At 42.7% G+C, this 27,259-nt stretch overlaps 1 protein-coding gene across 1 annotated transcript; it reads right to left on the minus strand.

The window, feature by feature from the left end:
- grm2b (glutamate receptor, metabotropic 2b) lies at positions 1–27,259 on the minus strand. Its single transcript, XM_058373223.1, has 6 exons — positions 26,696–27,259; positions 19,883–20,515; positions 7,467–8,304; positions 5,470–6,533; positions 2,159–2,339; positions 1–1,696 (listed from the first exon to the last, which is right to left on the minus strand). Exons 2-6 carry the CDS (start codon positions 20,402–20,404, stop codon positions 1,623–1,625), a joined length of 2,679 nt encoding a protein of 892 aa, XP_058229206.1. The 5' UTR covers positions 20,405–20,515; positions 26,696–27,259; the 3' UTR covers positions 1–1,622.

Here is a 27,259-nt window from a genome sequence, read left to right on the forward strand (position 1 = left end):
TACATATATTACAAGAATAGCACTGAACGGGTTCACCAAAGTTCACATTAAAACACATTCCGTTTTGTTATAGCTACTTTCAAATACTTTAATTCATATCTCATACACTAAAGATTTAGTCTTCAAGTTCAAAAGGAAATACTGACTCTAGGGATTTGTTCTTGCATTGCCACTAATCTAGTGCATGGAAAGAAAACATGGGACGTTTATTTTCATTTTTAATCATTATTAACCACACATAAAGAACAACGCAAATCTGCTAAAGAGCTACAGAAGTAAAATGTGGCAGAACTCCGGAGCCGGTGGTCCCAGAGCCCTGCTTCAAGTCATGTTCACAAACGGCATCATTTTCTGGAAAACAGATCTAACAGCTACCACGGCTTCATGTTTGATTCATGAACGGTAGCAGGAAAAAGTAAATACACCCCCTGAAAAGTTGTTTATTTACTTTATTCTCGTTGCACATACAATATCTGAATCCCAGTGCTATCAATGAAGTACACTGAACTAATCTAACGGCAAACACTGAGAATAATTATATGTATATTTATATGTATATGTATATATATATATATAGCTCTAAATAATTTCGCGATAGTTCACCTAGGTTCTTGTAGATCTAAGAGCATTATACATTTTTAAGAACAACTTTTCAGGGTTGTACCTACAGCAAAACACGCCGGAAAGTGTGTCTAATCACTGTCGAAGAACATCGTTACCTGATAAGCTTCATTCAGTGAAGTTCAGATTCTTATAAATAAGTCAAATATCTACTGTTAATGTTCCTTAAATTCCAAAGTGCACTGTAAAACATTCACTTCTCTAACACACTTCATACAACTGTGTTCGAAATACCATTTATTTTAACACGCCCTTGTTGACTTCCCCTTAAGCGGTCCTCTTGAGGGCTGTTCAAATCCTTCATTATCGTAAGTAACCCTTTAGGAGGACTGGGGGGTTCATACGTGGTCCAAAGCTGCCTTTAGCTAAATAACTGACCTAAATGCTTGATTGGATAAACCCCATTCATTTTTTTTTTAAATAGTAATTGGCTCTCTCTGCTTTAATCCTTTCCTGAGACCACATCTGGGCTACGGTTCTCCTGCTGATGAGCCACACAGATTTCTAACATGTAATATAGATGATAAGATTAGATAAATATAGATTAATAAGATTTCTAACTCTAATATATACTTTTAAAAAAAAAACTTTTTTTATGGCCACTGACCGGTGAGGGCATGTCAACAAAGTCGTGTTAAAGTCCAAACCTCCAAACTGGAGTTTTAGAGTTTTACACTTCCATAATACAGCAAGTCCCAGCTTCAGATATTCACGTTAGTTGCCATCGAAGTTTTGTAGCTTAAAAACACAACGCCATGTGGCAACAAACCTACTTACTAGTTCATACCGGCACATTGTTTCCACATTGTCACATTTACAGGATTTTTTATTGTTATTGATCTCTTGGATAGTCAAGTAACTGTTTAAGAGAATTTCATTTTAAGTAGCTGAAATGGATGACCGAAGCACCCGTGGCGGAAGAGGCAATGATAGAAGGTTTTTCATCCATGACATCATTGGAGATGTTGCTGTGTAGTCGTGTGCGGTTGTGCTTTCCTCCTTCACAATGACGACGTCGTAGAGTCCACTACCTCTCGGCCGTTACACACGGTGGGAACCACGGTCGCGGCCGAGGCTGAGGGTGAAATATCAGATTGTCAGATTTAGTGAGAAACATTTCAACTATTAACCTTTGGCGCACAGAAACATGATGCAATCTCAGTGTAACCGTGCTGATCAATCAAGCCTGTAAAGGCCTTTGACACTCTTTCCAAAAGACTGAATCCCACTCACATGAAGAAATCTGAGTTAATACTCGGAGAGGAAATTCTGTAGCTCTACTGTTTTAGTCTTATAAAGTTGATGTGGTCTTGGTTTTGTTTCTCACCATAAAGAAGTACACCAGCAATTTTCTATACCTCGTCTATAATGAGATATTATTACTAGTGTCACAGACGCTTTACTGTGAAAATAATAGAATAATTACTGATATGTGAGTTGTTTAGAATGGAAATCTATACATATTTTATAATAAAAAAATTATATTAATTAGTTATTAGACAATAGGTTTAAACTATTAACCCTGATCAGGACGGACCGTGTGAGTAGGTGGAGCTGGGGGCCGTAGCGGCCGTGGAGAAGCGGTTGTCCTTGGCCCTCAGCGTCGTCACGTTCTTCTGTGGCTGGAACAGTATGATGTGGATCTTGGGTGCGAAGAGGCAGCCCAGGACCACCGAGCCGCTCAGACTGACCGAGATGCACATGGTGGTGGTCTGAACCTGTGGAGCGCACAGGGAGACGCGAGTTTTAACCTAGAAATGACGGTCTTATAGCATTGTCTTATAATTCCAAACAATTTCCCCTGAATGACTCTTGTCCCGTAATTCAGTTTTCCTCAGAGATTTCCACATAATAATCCTCGGCATAAGAAGGCCACGTATCTGCACTAACCTCTATGTCTTTGAGCGGCGTGCTTCGTTCACATTAAGCTCCCTGATCGCCGCTTAAACGCTCGCTTCTTTCCCCCCTTTGCCTAAAACTCTTAATTAACTCTAAATTACATTTTAGCACATTAAGAAGCAGATAAAATATTAAAAAGCCAATTAACGATAGAAAATGCAAAGAATTGTTCATTTTTATTCACACCAGTGCCTCATTATAGAATAAATGATGTCAAATGTTTAATGGAGTCCTCACTATTCGTCTAGGCGTTGTTATGGTGATGATGCTCATTTTTAAAATCACCCTTTTAGATCACCCCTAAATACCTGTTTAAATACTTAGCTTGCGGTGACAAAGGATTGAGTCAACATCAATCCTCCACACACCCGGAGCAGAGGATTCATATTTGATCCCACCAGCAGGTCTTTGTTATTTTCCTTCAGCGATAGCCCTCAGTGATAAGTGCTCCTTCGAAGGGAGCAGACTTTCATTCGTTCACTCAGACTCTCAACTTAGCATATGGTGCAGAGCTCCTGAACTCTTGAACCTGCCTTATAGCTCTGCAGAATGTCTCCTAATTTTCTTCAATTTCAGAAGATTTCTTCAAATCTTCTCTTAAGCTGTTAAAAGCTCAGAGGATGCCTTCATGCTCCCTGACAGGTTAGCGTCTCATTCAGCACTCGCTTTTACATTCCCTCTGCTGTGCTTTCATAAATATGTCACATTACACATGAAATGACCCCTGTTCTGCTCACGTCATCAACCTGCGCAGTGCAGGGAGCAGGTTCATGTAAACACCAACCTCTTTACACGAGTAAGAAGCAGGTATAGCAACCCAGCAGATTTTTTTGGAAAGCGTTCCGTCGTCTCCTGCAGTAACGTCTCCCTCATTTCAGCTTGAATTCTCGTTGATTTAAACAGTGTCTCTGAGCACAGGCTCAGAATATCATTTGCGTTCCAGCAAAAACTTTTCTTTCATCCACATTGTTACTGCGAACTCCACAGACACCACTGTGTGACGAGCGGAGCTCATTTGGGATCGCCCCCCATGTGCTACTCTGCAGTACGCCGTAAAAGGCAGGACAAAATACCAAAGTGAGGCATGACAGGAGCCAAACCGCTGTGGGAAGGAAAAGGGAGAGTGAGGAAAATACAAATCTCTTTGTTGAGCTGACAATCGCTGCACTTTGCTCCTGTCTGCGAGGCCGAGGGTGCCGAGCCGAATCCCATCGCCGCAAGCCGCTCTTTTATGCCAGAATACATTAAAACTAATTCTTTTCCAAACTGTTTTCATACTGAGAGAGAGAGAGAGAGAGAGAGCTCCTCATTAGTTATGATTCTACATTTTAAACATGGCCAAGGGCTTTACGAATGCATTTTTAGACCGTTGTAAACATCTGCTATATCTTGGTACCACGGATCACTAGGTCCACAGTCTGTCATGGGAATGATAAAACTTTAAATCTTTGAAAAACTATCTTTTTAAAGACCAATTAAACAAAGGTCAGCATAAAGCCATGTCTTATACGGATATGTACATCTAGCAACAAACAGAGATCGTTTAGGATGATGAAGCTGCTCGCCTAGTGCCTACTGAACCCTAGAAACTTTTAAAGATTACAAGCACATTGTATAAAGAGACTCTGCACACGACCTGCTGTAACACTGGATGTTATGTGAAATCATTCTGAGAGAAAAATAGTTACCTTCATTTCATTTTCTACTCTTCCTGTGCATTACCCAAATTTATAATTAGTGCACAGACACTTGACATATTTATTTATTCATTTATTTATTTATTTTTAAGACATAACACTTATCTCTCAGTCGGTCTGGCAGTCTAACACATTATTCCTTTCGCCTATTGTTATCACCTCAAACGGATCGAGGAATACTTTGCAATTCTTTCCTCAATCCAGTCTCCATTTTGCACTGATGAGGAAGCACTGGCTTTCTTCCTGGCACAGTGATCCTTTCTGACAGCTGTTTCCAACGGCAGGCCTGGCGCCGCTGCTTACACAGCCTTGGGCCGTTCTTGATGACTCTGTTTACTGTGGAGCTAACTGAGTTCTGACATCTCACACCACACGGCAAAACCAGTCCGCTGATAAAGTGCGACAGGCCGCCCACAGTCTCCCGGAGGGACTCGTAACACACTCGAGTGTTACGTGCTCACGCCGCTGTGATTTGTGTGTTTGCGTCGGTTGATTTGCTGGATTTATCTGGTTAAGCAGGCCCGCGTAAAAAGCCATCTGTCACTTAATGCCGATCTACTGTGGCATGGCGGAGTTGTATGTATAATAAATTGATATTATTATGGGTAGTGCATAAAACATTCAAGTAGCGTCAGCATATCGAAGCAGAATTACCCACAATTACCTGTTTAGGAGATGTGCATTCGGTTACTTGAACATACACTTGGAAGTTTTTGGTTTTATGGGAAAACGTGAAAGAAGGATCACACATTATTCATGTATTTAATGGTGGAGTAAATGATTTGTAAACTGACTCTGACAAGGATAAGGTTATTGAAGTTGAATAAATACAGTATTCAAAAGCTTTAGTCCTTTACTGCAGAGCTATTTTCGCTTCATCAGCTCTAAGAAGTTAATGCGTTTCTCAAAAACTCATTCAGTAGCAGTAGAAAGCTGTCAACGCTTCTCTTCCAACTGTCCCTACTTTCACAAATTACGTTATGCTGTTGCGGAATATTACCAAGAGCTTTGAAGCTATTTGATTGTACGTGATTGTTTTATAAACCTTTAAGCGATGACAATAAATAGCTCGTCTAAAGAGAGTACTTACTTTTTCTCTGTGAGAATATAAATGTATCACGTCAGTTTAAAATAAAGTAAATGGAGTTTAAACAATGAATGACTCGTGTTAATAATGTATTACTAAATTTTGGCTGCATATGAAAGGTTTAGATGAGAGCTGCTCATGGTAGAGCACTTCATCTTCACTCACCCTGTAGTCACTTGCGGTGACGTAGAAGATGGGCTGAAAGGCCAGCCAGATGATGCACGTGGTGTACATGGTGAACCCGATGAACTTGGCCTCGTTGAAGTTCTCGGGGCACTTCCTGGTCTTGAAGGCATAGAATGTGCACAGGACGATGAGGATGCAGTTGTAGGTGAGCGACACCAGCATGCTGGAATCCAGACTGTTGCACTTCAGAGTGACCACGTCACGCCTCTCGGGACTCACTTCCTTCCTGACACCCGGTGCCTCCACCAGGAGCCACACCAATGCCACCAACAGTTGAGCAGAGATAAGCGCACCACAGATGGCCACTTGTGACGCGGGGCTGATGAAGCGGGGCCGCTGGGCGCCATCTCGCACTCCACCAAAGATCCGTGCTATACGATTGGTCTTGGTGAGCAGGGCCGAGTAGCACACAGCGAACGAGGTGCCGAGGCCGAGTCGTCTCAGGGCGCAGACGACCGCAGACGGCTTGGCGATGTAGATGAAGGTCATGGCATAGCACAAGAGAACCCCCAACAGGAGGATGTAGGACAGCTCACGGCCACTGGCCTTCACCACTGGGGTGTCGTTGTTGCGTAGAAAAACTCCAGCCACGGCCAGGGTGCACATCATCCCCATACAGGCGATGGTCACTGGCCCTACAGCCCATGCATCTGACCAGTGGATATATTCTTCTGGAAGCTCATAGCAGCCAGTCAGGTTGGCCAAAGGCCATTCTCCAAAGCCACAGTCCTCACAGGTGAACTCATCCAGAAGGTACTGATGGGCTTGGCAAGGGATACAGATCCAGCAACAAACATCTCCGGGTTGCATGCTCTTTGCCTCGTTCGGCTGGCAGGGGTCGCTGCACTGGGAGGTTGGCACGGCTCCTCCAGCCCAGTGTAAAATGCTAGTGTTAAGGACCAGACTTTGGGCCCAGTATCCCACCTTCCTGTAGACAAACCTTCCGTTCTCTTGCCGATAGTGGAAGATGTTGTAACGGCCCAAGCTGTCACCCAAAGAGGTGAAGCGCACCATGTTCTCTGTATCAGCAGGTCTAAATGGAGCTAGTAAAGTACAATACAAAGAAAACCAAATAAAGAGCAGTGAAATTTTAGTAAAAGGACAATATTGAATTAAAAATGGTTTCACTCAGAGAACACATCCTTCATTAGCACATTTACTATGCAGAAAATGATCTGCCTTCAGCAAAGTTTAGTTTTTAAAATTCTAAAGCTTTGAGATATGGTTGCTAATTATCACCACCTGCTGGCCAAGAACACTTTAATATGCATTTACTTAATTCTGTGAAAAACAACTATTTATCGTGGGTCATCAAAGACAGTGGCAGACATCCAGATCAATCAAATTAGCTTCAAAACAAAAAACAGCTGGAGAGTGGAACCAACATCGCGTCTCCGCTGATCTTAGAGAGATGAAACGCCATCGGTGGGCTTTTTTGCTGAAAACCCATGGGCTTTATTGCCGAAACTAAGTATAGTGCCTCTGATGTATTGCCTTGAATTCCTGAAGTGTGGCATTTAGTGATTAAAAGCAGTGAAACATTTAAGCACTCACTGTGGCTGAATCAACATTTCCTTCTTTAAGACCTGATTTAAAGTTCTCTTTGTGCTTCTCATCCTAGTTTCTCACTGTGCATCTAGGCTGACTGGAGCTGTGTGGTAACCTAATAATTACAGTTTTCAAATCTGAAATTCAGCAACATCCTTTTAATCAGTAATAAAAAACAACATACAGCACAGACCATTCATCTGAGTGATGCCTGAACATTCAATGAAATAGCTCTCCTCCTTTTCTAAAGGGTACACTTGATGGATAAACACTGCTGATAATGAATGAAAGACAGTAGGTGGCAATTAGCATTATGCAAAGCAAATCATGCTAATTGGTCCCACTGGCTTCCAGCAATTGCTGTTCATTTTAAAGTATCCTTTTATGAAGCTGCAGTAAACATTGTCATTGTCAGTCACATTACTCACAATCAAACTTGGTCTTGAGGATGAACTCTCGATAGAACCTCTTGCCGTTGATGGGCTTCATGGCATCGCACACTCGTGTGGTGTTGGGACACACGGCCTGCCGCATGTTATGCAGCGCGTGCGCCATTGCGTACACAGCATTCACGACGAACATGATCTTTGACTCCTGCTTGAACGAGCCATCCCTCAGGCTGTGTCTGGCGCAGCCCGGCTCGTGTAGCCGACACCCGAACTTGTGCTCCCAGAATTCCCTGAACCATGGGTTGCGTGTGTTCAGCTCAGGAGTGAGTTTGGTGAAGTAGTCCTCGAATTCGCGGATGGAGTAGGAGGCGAGCTCAATGGTGAAGGCCCCATTGGCCGCTTTCTCGCTGCCGTGCACCACACTCTCTTGTGCCCCCCAGCCGTCACTAGCCACCCAGATAAAGGTTACATTCATGCGTGCTGCTGCAACCAGAAGCTCTCTGGCGTCCTCGCTGCGCGTGAACAGGATCACCACTTTGGCATTGGCCTTCTGCTGCAGTGAGCGGATCACAGTCTCGTAGTTGCCCCGATTCATGGATCGGCTGACTTTGACAGAAGTGGCGATGCAGATCTGGCGCACGCGTGCTTCCTGCTGGAAAGCGTCGATGCCCGTCTCGCCATAGTCACCCTCCGAGGCCACCGTTGACACGTAAGTCCAGTTAAAGTAGCGCAGGATCTCAGCCATGGCTTTGGCCTGGTAGAAGTCTGGTGGCACGGTCCGAGCAAAGTAGTCATAGCGGGATTTGTCGCTCAGCTTGGCACTGGTGGAGGCATAGCTGATCTGAGGGATCTGGAAGAGCCGCAGCAGGTTGGCCACCTGGAGACAATTGGAGAGGAGAGAAGACAATCCTGATTTCCTGTTTCAAACTCAATCAAGACATTTTTCACTGTGCATCATATATATATGGTTGAAGTGACAATAAAGCTTCTTTGACTTTGACTTTTCAGCTATGAGGCTGGTGCAGCAAATCATTAAGGGAAGCTTATAGCTACATTACGAGTGAAGGGAAGATCTTTTCTTTTATATCCCAATTTTGAAAAAAACTGTGAGAAATTATTCTATACCTTGAGACAACTCCAAGAATAATGCTGCATATACTGAGTACAGGTGTACAATATAGTGAAACAATTTGGATGCTTCAGTTAACAATTATTGGTTTTGTGCCATGAAGTGACATGTGTCAAGTAAGTCTGGACATCCGGATGTACCTGGGCAATTCAGCAGGTTTACAGACCTAGTGATAGACTTCTCCTAACATATTGCGCCTCCAGTCACATTGTCTCCACACAAATCAATTTAGATAGATAGCCAGGGGCTCTCTGCAAAGCCTGTTGACAAGCAATCAGCCACACACTACAATCTCCATTTCTGCCCATGTCCCCACTCTATGAACAGATTGCCTCTGGCTCTATATCTATTCAGCTTGGAGAGGGATTCGGATCCTACAAAACCTCCATCTTCATTCGTTATCTAACTCATCTGGGTCAATCATTTCTGCTTGCCTAACCATGGGACTTGGGCATGTTTCATTCCGATGGATCGAGATAACAACTGCAACCAAAAACAACAGATAAGGAATATTGTTAAATTTATCCCAGTGCACGATAAGGTTAAATTTAGGTTGTTGAAATCTAGCTTTTATGGTTCACTATAATGGTTGCCAAGAGGCATGAAGGAGAGGGAGTAGTATTGAGTTTGTCCAAACTTTTTGTTCACTCTCAGTGTAAAACCTTTGGTTATTGCATGGATATAACATTTAAAGAGCATGGAGACCAAATTATTTATTTAGATGTGGAGGTGGCATTTATTCCTTAACTTTGTTATAGCTGTGGTTTGCTCACAAACGTTCAGGCGGACATTCAGGTGGATATTACATCTACATTCTTATTTCCCCACGCTTCAAAGCAATCACTGGAGGAACTCGGGGAAGCCATTCACTCTGCAAACAGGAGTGACAATTAGGCCTGTGGGGAGCGCCAGCTAATGACAGAAAGAGGGTGTCCAGGAGGATTCACATATAGCATGAGTCTGCTCACATTAAAAGACCATTAGTCAGAGTATCTCAGGCCAGTTGTTCTGCTTTAGGATCAATTTTGCCTTTTGTATTTTAATGACTTACAATTACTCGGACATCACGAACTGACCCTGGGTCATATGTCCCTCTGAGACGCTCCATACGTTCAGTTCATGAGCTTCAGACGTGGCACTGCTCAATAGACACAATCAGATAACAATACTCCTAAGGGGTTGCATGCAATTTTCTCCCTCCCAACTTAAATTCCAATTTTGAGTCCCACCTAAGGCAAATCTATTTCAGTATACCCCCAGACACATATGACTGTTGTTATTGTATCATTCTCTGCATGCATTTGGCTAAGGGATTCTTCTTCAAGCTGAAAATAATCTTCTAAATCTATGCCCCACAGTGCACTGTAATGCTACTGCCTGCTTTTACCAGTGTTAAGCACTGAGAGCAATTTTACCCATTCAAATCAGGGGGGCAGAAATTGAAAAAGAATGGGTTTGCTCGAGGGTTCTATGTAAAGATAATTTCCCTGAAATGTGCCTAATCTGTTCTACAAAAACCCTTTAATGGTAATGTTTTAAAAGTGTAACCAAAAACAATTATGTCTATGGTCATTGCATATTTTCCAGAGAACAATTGCTGTACCAATATTAATCATGTGACCGATATACAGTATCTCACAAAAGTGAGTACACCCCTCACGTTTTTGTAAATATTTTATTATATCTTTTCATGTGACAACACTGAAGAAATGACACTCTGCTACAATGTAAAGAAGTGAGTGTCCAGCCTGTATAACAGTGTAAATTTGCTGTCCCCTCAAAATAACTCAACACACAGCCATTAATGTCTAAACTGTTGGCAACAAAAGTGAGTGCACCCCTAAGTGGAAATGTCCAAACTGGGCCCAATTAGCCATTTACCCTCCCCGGTGTCATGTGACTTGTTAGTATTACAAGGTCTCAGGTGTGAATGGGGAGCAGGTGTGTTAAATTTGGTGTTATCGCTCTCACACTCTCTCATACTGGTCACTGGAAGTTCAACATGGCACCTCATGGCTGAAAAAAAATGGATCTGAAAAAAAGAATTGTTGCTCTACGTAAAGATGGCCTAGGCTATAAGAAGATTGCCAAGACTCTGAAACTGAGCTGCAGCACGGTGGGGAAAGACCATACAGCGGTTTTACAGGACGGGTTCCACTCAGAACAGGCCTCGCCATGGTCCACCAAAGAAGTTGAGTGCACGTGCTCAGCGTCATATCCGGAGGTTAGGTTGTCTTTGGGAAATAGACGTATGAGTGCTGCCAGCATTGCTGCAGAGGTTGAAGGGGTGGGGGGTCAGCCTGTCAGTGCTCAGACCATACACCACACACTGCATCAAATTGGTCTGCATGGCTATCGTCCCAGAAGGAAGACTCTAATAAAGATGATGCACAAGAAAGCCCACATACAGTTTTCTGAGGACAAGCAGACTAAGGACATGGATTACTGGAACCATGTCCTGTGGTCCGATGAGACCAAGATAAACTTATTTGGTTCAGATGGTGTCAAGCGTGTGGTGGCAACCAGGTGAGGAGTACAAAGACAAGTGTGTCTCACCTACAGTCAAGCATGGTGGTGGGAGTGTCATGGTCTGGGCCTGCATGAGTGCTGCCAGCACTGGGGAGCTACAGTTCATTAAGGGGAACCATGAATGCCAACATGTACTGTGACATACTGAAGCAGAGCATGATTCCCTCCCTTCGGAGACTGGTCCACAGGCCAGTATTCCAACATGATAACGACCCCAAACACACCTTCAAGACGACCACTGCCTTGCTAAAGAAGCTGAGGGTAAAGGTGATGGACTGGCCAAGCATGTCTTCAGACCTAAACCCTAAGGTGGGGGAGCACAAGGTCTCTAACATCCACCAGCTCTGTGATGTCATCATGGAGGAGTGGAAGAGGACTCCAGTGGCAACCTGTGAAGCTCTGGTGAACTCCATGCCCAAGAGAGTTAAGGCAGTGCTGGAAAATAATGGTGGACACACTAAAAAATATTGACACTTTGGGCCCAATTTGGACATTTCCACTTAGGGGTGTACTCACTTTTGTTGCCAACGGTTTAGACATTAATGGCTGTGTGTTGAGTTATTTTGAGGGAACAGCAAATTTACACTGTTATACAGGCTGGACACTCACTACTGTACATTGGAGCAGAGTGCCATTTCTTCAGTGTTGTCACATGAAAAGATATAATAAAATATTTACAAAAATGCGAGGGGTGTACTCACTTTTGTAAGATACTGTATACACCGATCAGCCGTAACATTCTGAGCAGTGAGAAGTGAAGTGAATAAGATTGATGATCTCCTCATCATGGCACCTGTTAGTGGATGGGATTTAGGTAGCACGTGAACATTCTGTCCTCAAAGTTGATGTGTTAGAAGCAGGAAAAATGGACAAGCATAAGGATTTGAGCGAGATTGACGAAGGGCCAAATTGTGATGGCTAGACCACTGGATCAGAGCATCTCCCAAACTGCAGCTCTTGTGAGGTGTTCCCGGTCTGGAGTGGTCAGTATCTATCAAAAGTAGTGGTCTAAGGAAGGAACAGTGGTGAATCAGCAATAGGGTCATGGACGGCCAAGGCTTACTGATGCACATGGGGAGCAAAGGCTGGCCCAAGTGGTCCGATCCAACAGATGAGCTACTGTTGCTCAAATTGGTCCCCCAAAAGACCTGATAAATAATTTTCTATCCATTCAGTCAGTTGATAGATGATTTCTTGCCAATGTGGACGATTCATTATAGTGTGAAATGATCTCTCTTAGAAAAATTAAAGTTCCTCAAGAGATCTTTAGATAGTTGAGGGTTCTTGTTGAGATTGAAGCCTTTGAAAAAACATGTGTTGTGTGTATATTCCATTCCAAAATGGTTAAATTTTTTCTGGCCCCTTACTGAGAGTGTAGATGGACCCTAATGTACTAATGAATGAAAGTGTCATGTGATATGCAGTGGCTGTAAGAAATGTATATATATGTTAAAGCTTGTGGAAGTTTCTGTGTAGAATTACGTATATTATAAACAGATGGTTTCCCTTTGAGAAAAGGATCCATGGAGGCACAGCGGCACAGCGGGTAGCGTCGAATCCTCACAGCTTCACAGTTTCAATCCCGAGTATGGCTTACTGCTGTGTGGAGTTTTACATGTTATCACCATGTCTGTGAGGGTTTCCTTCAGTACTCCGGTTTCTTCTCACAGTCCAATAACATACCGGTGAGCGGACTGCTGCTAAGTGTGAATGAGTGTGCGACCTGCAGTGGACTTGGGTATCATCCAATGTGTATTACTGCCTCATCCCTGGGAGAGACTCCGGACCCACTGTGACCCTGACCAGGATAAAGGAGTTGCTAGAGATTGAGCTAGAATCATAAACACCCAAAAAAAAAACCCTGAGGGTAACACTTTTAACTAATGGTGCTGCTGTATTTTAATTCTGCAGCCCTGGAAGAAAGCTAACAGCACAGCCTCGGCCACATGCTGATAGACATTCACATGCTTAACAATGCACAACAGCCATGTTTAAGAAGCCCGGTGGGTTCATGGTCACCGGAGACCAGATGAATCACTGATCTAAGGAGGAGAAACTGAGGGAATTTCATTTGCTTAGACAAGAGAGAGTCCTCTCCTTGAGATAGACCAAACCACTAGTTCACTATCAGTACTCCCTACCAAGGGAGACTCGTCCTGTTCAGGCCGTCTAAGATGCAAAACCTAGTACCTTTGCGTATTAAGATTTCGTTTACGTGTCACTGCATTTGTTTCTTTCCCTTTCATTTGGCATCCTCGATCTGAAGTGGAGTGTATCAGAACTGCACCGAAGCGTTTGACAGGGACCGGCTCAGCCGCTGTTAACAGTCCATCACCCTGCACATTTTCCAGACACACTCCAGGAAGGGAGAAACGGCACTAATCTGACTCTGACTGACTTTTTTTCATTTCTCTTTCTCTCTCGAATATTCAGGCTCTACACAGCTAAATGAATATTTATCCGCTCGTTATCCTGTATGTGTGTATGTATTTATGTATGCAGGTGTCCTGTTGGACCCATTCACTAACATCTGTCTGCTTTCACACAAGGGAAATTTAGTCCCGGTACCAGAGATAGAGCGAGCTAGCTAACTTGTTAGTCACCAAGACTTGCTAGTTATTGCTAGTTAGCTATCTATTTTATTCATCAAAGTGCAGTTGTATTCATCAATATAAAAAGGCTACTTTTAATTCTGTATCGATCCTCGCATAGGCATGATGGAAACCTAGCAAAACAGTGCAAGACAGAATTTATGAAGTTTGATGAGGCTGAAGCATTACTTTGAATGTCTGAGCAGATTGATCAACAGCACAAGTCCTGAATGAGAAAGTCCTGAATGGGAAAGTCCTGAATGCAGCTACTGAACAGAAAACAGCTTTTGGCAGGGACGGAGACTTAAGAGAATAAAAGACAGGAAGTGTTTGAGAAAAGAGAAAGATAAAAATAGTAAGCATGTGAGCTAGAGTGAGAGAAAGTGGGGATAAAACGGAAAAGCACGAGCGCTACGGAGGGAGCTGTGGACTGAAAGGCTTCACGCGGGTGAAGCGGTGTGGTGGTTTGACCCCGTGTGCAAAGTGAATCGAAAGCGGAGTGTCTTGTGACGCACTTCGTCCGCTTTTTACCGTCCTGCTTTCAACATGAAAGGCCCATCTGTTTCATCAGCTCCTGCGCCAGGCGTGTGGGCATCCCACACAGCTACAGCACTACAGCTTCAGCCAGGGAAGTTAAAAAGAGCCTCCCTCCACAAACACTCAATTAGATCAAACAAACCGATGGAAAATGAAATTTCAGCCTTCAGGTTCACAGGTTTCGAAGTCATTTGGAAATTTGCTGCCATTTAATTTCCCGAATATTGGCTGTAAATTCCCGGGATGGGTTTTAAATGACATGCAGGTTCTCAGTGAGAGTTCACATGCAGCGTATTGCTTATTAGCATTCTCTAAAATACGACGCACAGGTGAGGTCTCTGTGTGAGTGACCTTGTGCAGCTCAAAGAGGATAGATGACTCTCTTGAACAGCAGTACAGCATTAATACTCCTCATCCTGTGAGTCTCTCTCTCTCTCTCTCTCTCTTTATGGTTTGAAGCTGCTCTAACTCTAAGACTCACAAAGTGATGTCCAGAGTGTCATTTTGTTTATTTTTTCTTTCTTCTTCTTCTTTTTGCTGAAATGAATGATGGTGGAGGCCACTATAAACCATTGATATACCACAGTGCTCTTGAATTCTCAATTCTGATTGGTCAGAAGCTGCTCAGACTGTTTGTTCTAAATGTCAACATTTCTACGCACATAGTGACTTCTAATGTGGAGCTCCACATAAATGGATTTAAAAATACATGTGTGATCGTTGATATGGTGATATTTTCTCTGGGCAGAAATTTATTTATGGAAGGAGTCTCCAGTGTTAGTGCCTTGTTTGCTGGGTAACTTTTGGAGCAGAGTGGTTAAGTCTCTGGGTCGTTGATCTGAAGATCCTGCCAAGCTGCCACTGTTGGGCCCTTGAGCAAGGCCCCCAACCCCTCCTGCTCCAGGGGCGCTGCATCATGGCTGACCCTGCGCTCTGACCACAACCCCCAAGGATGGGATATGCGAAGAAAGAATTTCACTGTGCAGTAATGTCTATGTGACAAATAAAGACACCTTAACAGTCAGTATGAAAGTTTTCCGTCATGGGAACGTCTTCAGGACAGGTCACTTTACATTTTGTATTTTTTCGATAACATTTTTTGGCTTATTAACTTTAATAAGTTTATAAGGTAAATCAGAATCTTTCCACAATGTTTCCTGTAGATAGAAAGCTTAGCAATAAGAAGCCTCCAATAAATAACTGTGACGATAGGAATTCATGTAATGGACTGAATGTTTAAATAGTTGGATGATGTTATATACCGCAATCATAAAAGATTTGTTTTCACAGGAAAACTGTCCTTGTACGCAAAACCTCTGAGAACCCCTCAAGGACAATCTCTTTGTGCATGTTACCGCATGGCAATTATTATTCCCGATACTCTGCATGCACAGCGTCGGTTTTTTTTGTGCAGAAATATATAATGTAATTTATTCTTTCACCTGCTGGAGGACGCGATGAGAGCAGGAACGATGAAAGCAGCTGCACGACTAGCACTCAGTTTGCGTTATGAGCGCCGGTGTGAACTATGACGCGCCTGGAGAATCTGCCAAACTTTCATAGAGACACACAGTAACCTAGGCAATATTCTGCCGCTTTAATTAGAGCACAGGAAGAGTCTCAGTGAAAGAGTGACAGATCCAGACCGAAATGTTGCAGCCAGAATGAAAACTCCAGAGTGCCTTGGGCTTCGTGCATGCACTGAATTAATTGTAATGTGCGATTACTGAAGGATCGTCGTTGTGTAATATTAAGATTCTGGATATTCCGATTAATTCAGCGTTTATTGCAACAGTGTGTGTGTGTTTTATTATTGTTTCCTTCTCTTGGGAGGAAGGCGTTTCGTTCTCAAGACAACCACACAGCGAGTCTGCCAATCTCACCCACACACAAACTCAAATATAGATCTTTATATCACACACACACACGCACACCAAAGATAGCAAAGCATCAGACACACACCTACACACCCCGAAACAGGTGATACTGAACCCGGCGCTCGTAATAACACCCGGAAATACACTCACACACCTGTATTAGGCTACACTCACGTTAGGTTGTAGTGACACAAATACGCTTTTCTGCCTTTAACGCGTCACAGGTCTGAGTTATTTTTGTGTGGAAACTAAAATCAGATCCGAGACACTTTTATATGTGGTTCTAAAAGGGATACGTATCTGATAAGTGCCACTGCGACATGAACGCGAGCCGAATTCATGTGATTTATCGTACCAATGCTCATGTGCATATCATCCAGGGTCATCAGTGCAGCGTAGCAGCAATGGAGGACACTGACAGCAGCAGCTATATTTAGTGGAGGTTTAGGGAAATTTGTGATTTGCTTTATATTTTAAAACTGGAAGCTACTGAGTAGTGTCTAAAACTATTGCCCCAGAGATCGATCACGTTTTAGAATGTTCAATAAAGTGAGATAAGGTCACTTTACCAATGTGAATCCCCAAGACGGACAGATCTGATCTTGGAATTGTGCACCGAAGCTTGTAACATAAACATACACTCATTACATTAGACTTCTTAACATCATTTAGTGACTCCTAATACGTCCTTCTCCGTTCTGCCTCATAATCCAGATGGCATGCAGGCGAGAAAAAAAATTGTGAGAAAAAAAAAAAACCTCCCAGATCCTAAAATGGCTGGGACGTCTGTTGCCATGTGCTGTCTGTTTTATATGCGTGTTCATCCACATCATGTTTGCTCGGGGCTCGTGCCAAGCACCGTCTCTCTCATGCCAGCAGGCTGATTGAGCTCCAGACAGCCTGAAGGCTCCTCTTAGTTCCTTCGACTCAGAGGAGGACAGGTGGCATGGGTTCTGCCAAAACAGAGTCTCCGGGGCTGCGATGGTCCCGCCACAGACGGAGGAAACGGCTCGAGAAGCCACTCTAATTCCACCTGCTGTGAGCTATGATGTGATCTAGAGCAAGGATAATTTGGTGGCTGCTATTTTGGATTACGAGATGTAGTGCATGACTTGTATCTTTCTGGTAGATTATATAACATTTATAAGAAAAGCATGGTAGAGACTCGCCATTGATTATAGAATCTGATCCCATCCTGGGCATCCTGTACAGTTTCTGAGTACACTGTTCTTACGCATAAAATTTCTTGTTAACAGTGTTCTGTATTGGGTTGGAAGCTAGTGTTGACAGAAAAAACCACAATAGAGGAGCCTCAAGATCTGTTTTGCCATATATGAGCCATTGGCATTCAGCGCTCCACCCGTAAATCCGTGTTTGGTACACTTGGTACCCTGAAAAGGCATGCGACTAAAGTGAGCACCAATCACTTAGCAATGCAAACATTGTCGGAAAGTGTGTCTGAAGGCTTCAAAAGCTCTGGTGTCTTTAGGAAAATCTCTTGACATTACTGTGAACGTGTTTCTCCTGTGCCGCAGAACATCAGTTGTGATTTGACGTTGTGGTACTCTATTTATTTGTACCTTCCCTGTATGTCCTTCCACCTTCCTTATATGGGTTGTGCTTCCTGTTCCTGTTGTCTTGGTGTTTAATTAATCATGCTTATCCCTCGATTCTCCTGAACAAACTTGTCTGTTTTAACAGATATATTTTTGTGACATATTTTATGTGTGCTTTATTCTTCAGTAGGTTTTTGCTGATACTTGGTGCTTGGAGCTTCTAGTTCTTGGGTTTTGACCCTGTTTTTCCCCCCAGGTTTAAACCTCAGCATTCAACAATCCAGAGTTCCTCTGAGTAAACTCAAAATCAATGAGCGCTGCCAAATTGTAAAAAGTCACACCTTCCACCTGTCAATAAATTTACACTTCTGGAGTTGAGAAAGCCACAACTGTTCATCTGGACAAGGAACGTGCCAAAGCACCACAAATAACATGTAGTTAACTCTAATCACAGTCTTGGGCCTTGTTTGATTTATTTTTGAGGCAATTACAAATGTAAATAAGACCACTCCAAGAATAGGACTTAGAAACAACAATTATCTATCTTTAGGCAGTAATTACTGCTCTAGTAATGAAGGTTGGCATGTTGGCATGTTGTTTTTCTGGATATTTAGAGATAAAAATCAAACCACTGCACAGTTCACTAGCTAGTGTTTTCTTGACTTTTCCCCCAATAAAGCTTCTTGCATAAAAAGAAAACACTACGAATCCCTCAGGTGGTCGAGTTTGTGCAAACAAAACTCAGAACCAAACCTAATTATGCAACGGGAACATAATTAGAGCTCGGCCCTCTCCCTGGCAGTGACAGCCGAAGGAAGGAGCTGGTAATTAACCATGCTTACACTCACTGCTCACGGCTTTTCTGCAGTGAAGTGCAGGAAAAAGAAGACACTTCAGTGCCGACAGACCTGTCGGGGGTTCAGGAAGGCTGAAAGCCCAGATCAGGAAATTCCCAAAGTGGCGAGAGAATTTTTACCGCCAACAAAATTGCCTTTCAGACAATAATAAAGCCGTGACACTGTCCATGGAGATGTCAGCTATTAATACGCACAGCTAACATCTTAGAGGTGTGGGTACTGTTCTGGTCATTTCATGTTATCTGATTACACAGTAATTTCCTGTGCTTTACAAATACTGTACTTGAAGCAGAGCGCTAATTACTCAGATAAAATAAAAATAAATACCAAGAATATTTTCGTGATCATTATTATTATAATGCCGACAAAACAGCAATGACAGTTTAAAAACCTGTGAATCTATAAACACCATTTTAGAATTGTTACCATCGTCTCACCAGTGGAGTCTGTCAGTGATGTAAAAGTAGTGATGTACTTGAAGTACTTGAAGATGGAATTTATCAGAACATCAATTTTATATCTTCATATCTGCATGCGCTGGAATTCATGCTTTTAATATCACAGATAAATCTCTTTTCTGCCTAACCTAAGCCTTCCATCTTATCTCTAAACTGACGAAACTGGATGTGAATAACCTTCAGGGAAGTGTGTTTTGTGGTGGGGTTTTTTTTTTTTTTGGTATAAGACAAGATAAGTCTATATGATGATGTCACCATATAAGCCTCAAATACGTCCGAGTCCCAGGGCACAGGATAAAAAAAAATGCTTTAAAACAGCTGGTTTTACAGATCTGATGATTTGATGTAAGTTTCTCTGTCCAAGGCTCAAGGACTACTGTGGCTACTCAAGCAAAATCCTCCTCAGTGGCTAGGAGGTGAAAATCAGGATTGTTCAAACCTTTATACACCAACGTATTACACAGCAGGCTACATTTGCCAGGACAACATTGTTTTTTTTTCTCATGCTAGTTAGATTTTGCTCACTAGATCCTTCCGGTGGCTTTTGTACCTATGTACTGGCTTTTACCCCCTTCAAAGTGCACTATAAAGGGACATTGGAGCAGTGGTGGTTTAATTGGTTAAGGTTGTGGATCAGAGGATCAGGGTTCAAGCCTCAGCACCAACAAGCTCCACTGTCTGGGCAAATGAGCAAGGACCTTAACCCTCTCTGCTCCAGGGCATTGTATCATAGCCGCCCCTGCGCTCTGATTCCTCAGCTGGGATATGCGAAAATCTGCTGTAATATATGTGTGGTGATAATAAAGGCTTCTTGCCCTCAGTTCTATATACACTATATGGCTAAAGGTTTGTGGACACCTGGAACCATCATGAACCCTAGGAGGCTTAATTCTGTGTTAGACTTCAGGAACCTCTATCTACCTGTATGGAGACGTCACTATATGATCCACCGATCACTCCAGATATAGCCAGTGGCGCCTCGTCTGGCACTGGGTTGGACCCGTCGGGGCAGATGAACCCGGGTTGGTGCACTTTGGTGAGCGACGTGCGGACGAACTCCAGCGACTGCTCCAGCGCGTATGTGTCCTTGGAGCAGGTGTCCAGGATGTGGGCACCCAGCTTGAGGCCCGGTAGGAGCCGATTGTCCTGGTTGATCTCATCGAGCGCCAGGAGCATGGCCTCCAGACGCTGGATCCCACGCTGTTCGTTGATCTTCCCACAGTCTTGTGTGCCCTCACCTTTCTCGTGTACAGGGAACAAGCCACCGATCACCAGGTCGCCATCCATGATGATCTCACGTTTGGCGCCGGGTAAAGCTGGGACGTACCTCGGACTGGCCTGGACTGGGATGGGTGGGACAATCAGGAGCAGGATTTTGGCCATCGTGGTGAGAACTAGAGGAGCCATGACAGGAGAGAGGATCCTTACTGGAAGCACAGCCATGTTTGCTCGGGACTGTTGGCGCTGTTGGTTTAGATGTTTAGATGTTGGATTTTATAGACTGTTAAAGTTTCCAGTGAATGTTCTTGCATTTTTGGGGGGCTCTGTCAGGACCTGGAAGAGGAAGAAAGAAGGAGATTATAAGGGTTTCAAGGCTGTTAAGGGTTTATTTCAAAAGAGCATCTGTATCTGTCTGTATCTCTCAAGAGTGATGGTTTAATCAAACCATTTAACATTGCCTAATGTTTGCCTACCGGTTGAACATCTCTGATTAAAACCAGACATTGTGCTAATCATTAGACATCACATTAGCCAGAGAAAATATACAGAGCCGTCTAGCCATTTAATTGGATTGACCTCTGTGTCGTGGAGGCTGGGCTGCTTTTATTGACTCATTAATTTTATTTAATTATTTGATTATTTTATTTGAAACATCAGCGCTTGTTCAACTCTGGCAAAGAACCAGGAGCAGTGATTCAACCCATGGCTTACGGAGGATGTGTTTTCTATCCATTTTCACTCAAATAAATCAGCTTCCAATTTCAGTTCTGTGAATTCAGGGGCAGACATTCGTCATTAGCAGTCCGTCTTAAAGAATTCCTAATAAAATGCAGGTTTAGACTATTTTAACTCCTGTAGGTTTAATAAGTGTTACATAGATGTTATCTCCAGTCAGAGACGAAATCCCCGGGCATCAAAACAACATGTTCCCTTTTAGAAACTTTTACCAGAGGTCATCCTGGCTTTATTGTTATGCAGATTCAGTGTTTCTGTTCCACAGATCCGTCTTTCTCCACGCCAAACTCTTGCCGTTCGTTTAATGAAGCAACATCCTCATATTTATTAAAGTGTTCTTCCTCGACCTCCGTTACCATGGAAACTGCAGTCCGTGGGTATGTTAAGGGGGGGAACAAGGTGCCATGATAAAGGTAAGCAGCATATAGCAATTAATTCCAGATCTTTCATCGTGCAAGAACAAACACAGCATGCTTTCGCGAGAAGTAAAGAAGAAAGAATTATTATTTTTTTATCAACCGAATACATTAAGGAGCTTTTTTTAAACAATTGTGGAGGCAGGAAAAAAAAAAAAAAAAAGTTTGTTGACTAACTTGGTTAAAGTGACCTTATGAAGGAAATAAAAGACAGGCGTGGAACAAATAACGGCTCAGGAACGAAAAAAATAAAATAATGATACATGAAATATTAATGAAGCTGTTCCGTCGGAGTTTGTGGAGCTGACAGATGCCAATCACAAATCCGTGTGGGTTTCATTTCCCAGGGAACGATGGTAATCATGAGATATTAACAACTGAAATCACATACAAAACACACTGGCTCAGATGCATAAAGATTAATAGATGACTAGGAGAAAATAAACAGCTTCGTGATTTGACCACATCAGTTCAAGTCGAGCCAATGATTCATATAAAAATCTTTTTATCTAACAAATATTACGCATGGGTGATTTTAAAACCATTGAAAAAACTTCGGAACAACAAACAAACAAAGAAAAAAAGCTTTTTTAGTATTATTATTGTTATTATTATTATTATTATTATTTAACAAGTTTACCAAGCAAATGCCATCTGGAAAAAAACTTTAATTAACCTATTAAATTCTTAAATTGTTATTGATTATCCAATTGGTTATCCAATTAACATTAGTATTTTATTTAATATTAGTATCATTACCCTAAAAGTGAAGTCAGTAGTCCTGTCCCAGGTGTCTTCCTGTCTCGCACTTAGTATTCCAGGGATTCCTCCGTGACCCTGACCAGGACAATGCGCTGAATGAATTTTAATAAATCTGACCCTGATAAATGTTCATATATCTGAAATCAAAAGTCCCGTCTGATGCACCAGAATTGCAGCTAGGTTTCTTTGGCTGTTTTCAAATCGTCAGAAGTAAACCTTGGAATTAAGTGCACAGTTTCCTCCGGGAAAGTCAGAGATGTTTTCTGAGCTCTGACTCTTTCATGGCAGCTATCCCTGACATCTGTCTCACCCTCATCATGGCTAACGCTTTGGCTCACAACCGTGTAGGCCACCAGCAGGGTCCAGCAACCGTGGCCACGCAAAATATTTAATTGGCATTAAAACCAAATCTTTCCTTGGCTTCCGTGCGGCAGATGGGAGCAGCTGGACTCTCTGTGTCATCACCAAGGTTGAGGCCTGGAGTTAATGGGACACACCATGCCAAGGTAATGTAGCATGATCAGGCCAGGGAAGAGATGGTCAGGAACCAGGAACAACTCTCTTCTCTTCATGCTGATCCAAAAATAATGAGTAATACGTTATACGCGTGGGTCAGGCCTCGAGGTCCTGATAATGAAAACAACACTTACGGAAAGTGATTTTAAATCATTCCTAACCTCGCAGCGCTCTGTGGAATTTCTGAGTGTCTTGTCACGTCGCTTGTGCAACATGATGCAAACAGAAGCGCATCTCTGGAAAGCACACGACGCCCAAAAACAACCGGGAATAATTGACAGAAAGATGTCTGCAGCCTGTGCGGCTCATCACCTGCTTGTCCAGGCTCGGGTTCGTGATCTTATATCGACACTTCCCACGGGAGTCGAATTCCACCAGCAGTAACTGTTTATATTTAATATATTAAAGTTCTGAGAAGTTATTACTTTCACAGCTTACAATAACAGCTTACAGCGAGATTCGTTTGGAGAGACGCTCAAGTGATAGAACAGATGTTCCAAACAATTTTAACAATACATAACAAACATCTGCAGACAATAGTGTGTACGCTCTCGGGTTGAAAAAAAAAAGATAAGTACCTGTAAAAAAAATTTTTTTCCACAGAGTGATATATGAAGTGAAATGATAAATGTGGGTGGGCGGGGTTTGGGTTTAATCCATGGGGTTTTGATTGACTTGTGAAAAGCAGGTTTTCCGAAACAGACACAGAGATGCTAGCCTCATGTCATTTGTCGAGGACGACTTGTCTACTACAACACCAGTGGCACTGAAGGAAGCGGAGTTCCTGGTTTTGTTGGAGCAAAATTGCTTTTTATCCCTAGATTGAACCCGTATTTATGTGAGCCAGTGTTAATACTGTATTAAAGAGAATCCTACAACAACTTCAGGATGCCTTCAAGGGTTTGTGCTGCTAAAGGAACCCTTCAGGTTTCCCTAGTAGACAGGGTTTCAAGCAGAAATGCTCTAATGTCAGTAGAAGCTTTTAAGAAATGGACAAAAGGAAAATGTGGTTCTTCAGGGTGTCCACCAAACTCCATGGTAGAATTGATTAGCGGTCATATCAATGGTGCAGATGGAGGTGTTGATGATGGTGAGGGTTCATCCAAATGATTGTCTTTTATTACTACAAAATCTTGTTCAGAAAATTAGTTAAATTCAAACAGTTCTTGGAGGTGAAGTCAGACTTTCAGAGCTTTAGGTTTGATTAACAGGATACTCCTGAATCTCCCCAAGACAAATTAAACAAGGCAAGCGTTTATTTTAATGCGCTGCATAAATGATTAGAATCCCCACCATAAGATTGATAGCACGCCGCCGATATCAAGCACTTCTACCCTCTCATTTTTGTCACATTTGCGACCGATAATTAGGATTAATGGCTCAGATTGTGGAGCATTTCCTTCATTCGGGTGTAATCTGATTGTCGGAGACTTCCACGCTGGCTTCATCTACACGTTAGACCCCCCAGCAGTGCCGGACAGAGAATGCACTGCTCAAACGTGAGATGTTTCTAGGTAACCACGGGGAAGCTGGATAATGGCATATATGATGGGATACATCATGGGGGGAAAAAAAACACACGGCTTGATCCCAGCAGGATCTCTTTCTTGGCTTTGAGCACGAATCTTAGCATCGCGAGCACAAGCAGCGGCGCGCCTTCAACAGACGAGTGTAAAAATTCTCCCTGTTGGTAAAAAAAGTGCTTCTTCAAGAGTTTGTTATGAATTCATTAGATGGATAAAAGCTGTAGGGTAGCTAGGGTTCTGCTTGAAAACCTTTCTGATAGGGAAAAAGAATTAGGGTTCCTTTAAAGGTTCACCCAGAGGTACGACTGTAGAAATGATGTTCATAATTCTCACTCTCACTGTCAGTAAGCACTTTATCCTGGTCAGAGTGGCGGTGGATCCGATTCTTATCCTAATAGCACTGGGCGAGAGATGGGAATACAGTCTGAAGAGACACCGGTCCATCACAAGGCTATGGACCATTTATCTTAGCCTGGTTACCTACTGGCATGTTTTCTGGAGGTGGTATAGAGAACTAGAGTCAACCAGTGCGAACACACGGGAAAAACCCGAGCTCAGGATGGAACTGGGACGAACATCAGCTGGACATGCAGATCCTGATCCTGCATCTTTATTAAGTCCAAATCAAGCCTTGTTTATATTTCAGATCATTTACAGGACACAAAATCATGGAATGGTGCTGATTTATACCATGTGTTGTGAAAATGTCCTTAGTAGTATAAATATAATTTATTTATCGTTTTTAAAATCATTTTCTCTTAAAAAAAAAAAAAGCATCTTGTTCCTGACTGCCTACGATTCTTGTGCTAAAGCCAAAGTGTCTTTACAGTGTTGGATGAATAGAAGCATTTATACACATCAGAATAAACCATACGGTGTTGCCTTTAGTTACATCTTCATTCCTCTGCAAGTTACCATGGCTTCCTGAGAGCTGAGACACTACAGACTCAGACTTCTCATGACCTGCTATAGGACTGCTATAAATGAAGTGGGCTTCATCTGTGTCTAGAGAAATCCCTGCTCTTGTGTTCACTTGAAGGGGAGAGAGGAAGTGTTATTCAAAGCGCCGTGTTATTGAGGCTTTATTATCCAGAACTTATATATATATATATATATGACATGAATGGAGGACAGCCCTTGTCACCACAACACACTGCATCTCTTTAGAAAGAACACTAAGGACACATTAAGCCTCCGCTATTATAGCAGTGACAGCCGTGAACATCGCGTGTCTTGAATAGCATCACAGAGACCCGTAGATAGGAGGGCAGATATATACGAACAGGCTACTGTTACAAAAAATGAGCGACAGCCCTTGTGTCTTGGCCAAGTTAATCATTTTCTGCCGCTTGGGTTTTGCCGCTCTTTGATGAGTCCTGAACAAATGTGCCAGCTGGGTTAAAGTTGAAGTGTTTCAAAGAAATAAAGGCCTTTAAATAGTTCATCATGTGTGTGTATATATATATACATACACGAGAGATGATTCGTTCACCGGTCATTTAAGCAATTCACAGCAAAATCCCCAGTGTTTCATTAACACTAGGATTGTGGGTTCAACACCCACGGCGGCGTTATATAACAGAGTTAATTCAACATCCCTAAGAGTTAAACCAGATCTCAGGAGAGATTTGTATCAAACGTAGGCAATTTATTTTATTTTATTTTAATTAATAAGGCACAAGACTTAATCTGATATCTGACCTTGGATCTTTTCATGCAGGTTCATGTGAATGTTTATTAGACTCCTATACGTTCTCACAAATACAGGTACTTTTTCTTGTTGCTGGTGTGATACAAAGGGGTCTGTTTTATAACCCTGTGCATGCAGTGTATGTTTAATTTTGTTTGTGGTCCCTAAAATCTAATTGTGCACCTTTAATTTCGTTTAAAGGCGCACAGTATTTACATTTCCAGGTGAAAGCTGCACACTAAAGGTAGAAGGAAAAGTACAAGGTGGGATCTTTTGTTTCCGAGAGAGACATCTGAGATGATTTTTTCCTGGAAATTCACTGAGAGAAATTTATTTTCTCCGATCACAATAACACCACCACACCCCTCGGCCACGCTGTGTTAACTTTCGAAAAATTCGAAGTAATGACTTCCTCTGATAAACACAAGGCTGTTAATGAAGCTGGAGCTTCCTGCGATATTCACATGCAGTGACGTTTATGATGATAGACCTGAGATCTGCGTGCTGATGTTTGTCTGTACATCTAGAAGCACTGGAAAGCTGAAATATCGAAATAACGCACGTAATTAACGCACAGACCGGAGTGGTTGTTATGATCACCGACAGCGCGTGCGCGTCTATTTTCTGTTCACAGGTAGATCACAGGAAGAGAGTGAGATTCAGATGTTTTCTAAAATATTGTTTTCTTGCAGTGTGATGCCTGGTGATCAGTGTGCCTGAATGAGGTTATAAATAAAGGTGATGTTAAACAACACGCACACCGCTAATCTGCATGCAGGTGCGTGTGTGTGTGTGTGTGTGTGTGTGTGAGAGAGAGAGAGAGAGAGAGAGAGAGAGAGAGAGAGAGAAAGACTAAAAGCTTTCTTACCTCTTAAGAATGAAAGTTTTCCCGTCTTCAGCTTTCAGCTTAAACCACAAAACCAAAGCATGTGAAAGTTAGTCTTCTTTAAGTTGGTTTAAAGCCAGGTGATGTGTGAGAAAAGAGAAAGCAAAGTAGAGAGTAAAAAAAAAACAAAAAAACAAAAACAAAGTCTAAATATGTGAATTGAGTAAACCCATCATTTCTCCGGTGCGCCTCATGATTCCGCCGCGCGCCGCCGTCAGGTCCGGTTCGGTTCGGCTGTGATCCTCACACTCTCATTCTCTCTCTCTCTCTCTCTCTCTCTCACACACACACACACACACACACGCTCTCTCTCTCTCTCTCTCTCTCTCTTTTTCGCACACACAAACACACAATCTCTCTCACGCACACAGCCACACGCGCGCGCACCGCGTAAAGTCACTCATCCAGTCAGAACTGAGCTGTGTGCCGAAAGGAAACTTTGCGCAGACTCAGACTCGGTGGAAAATTGAAATATTCATATCATTATAGAAATGGAAACAGTAGTATGTGTGTGTGTGTGTGTGCGTGCGTGTGTTTGTGCGTGCG

The sequence above is a fragment of the Hemibagrus wyckioides genome, linkage group LG21 (assembly GCF_019097595.1).
Source record: "Hemibagrus wyckioides isolate EC202008001 linkage group LG21, SWU_Hwy_1.0, whole genome shotgun sequence".
NCBI lineage: Eukaryota > Metazoa > Chordata > Actinopteri > Siluriformes > Bagridae > Hemibagrus > Hemibagrus wyckioides.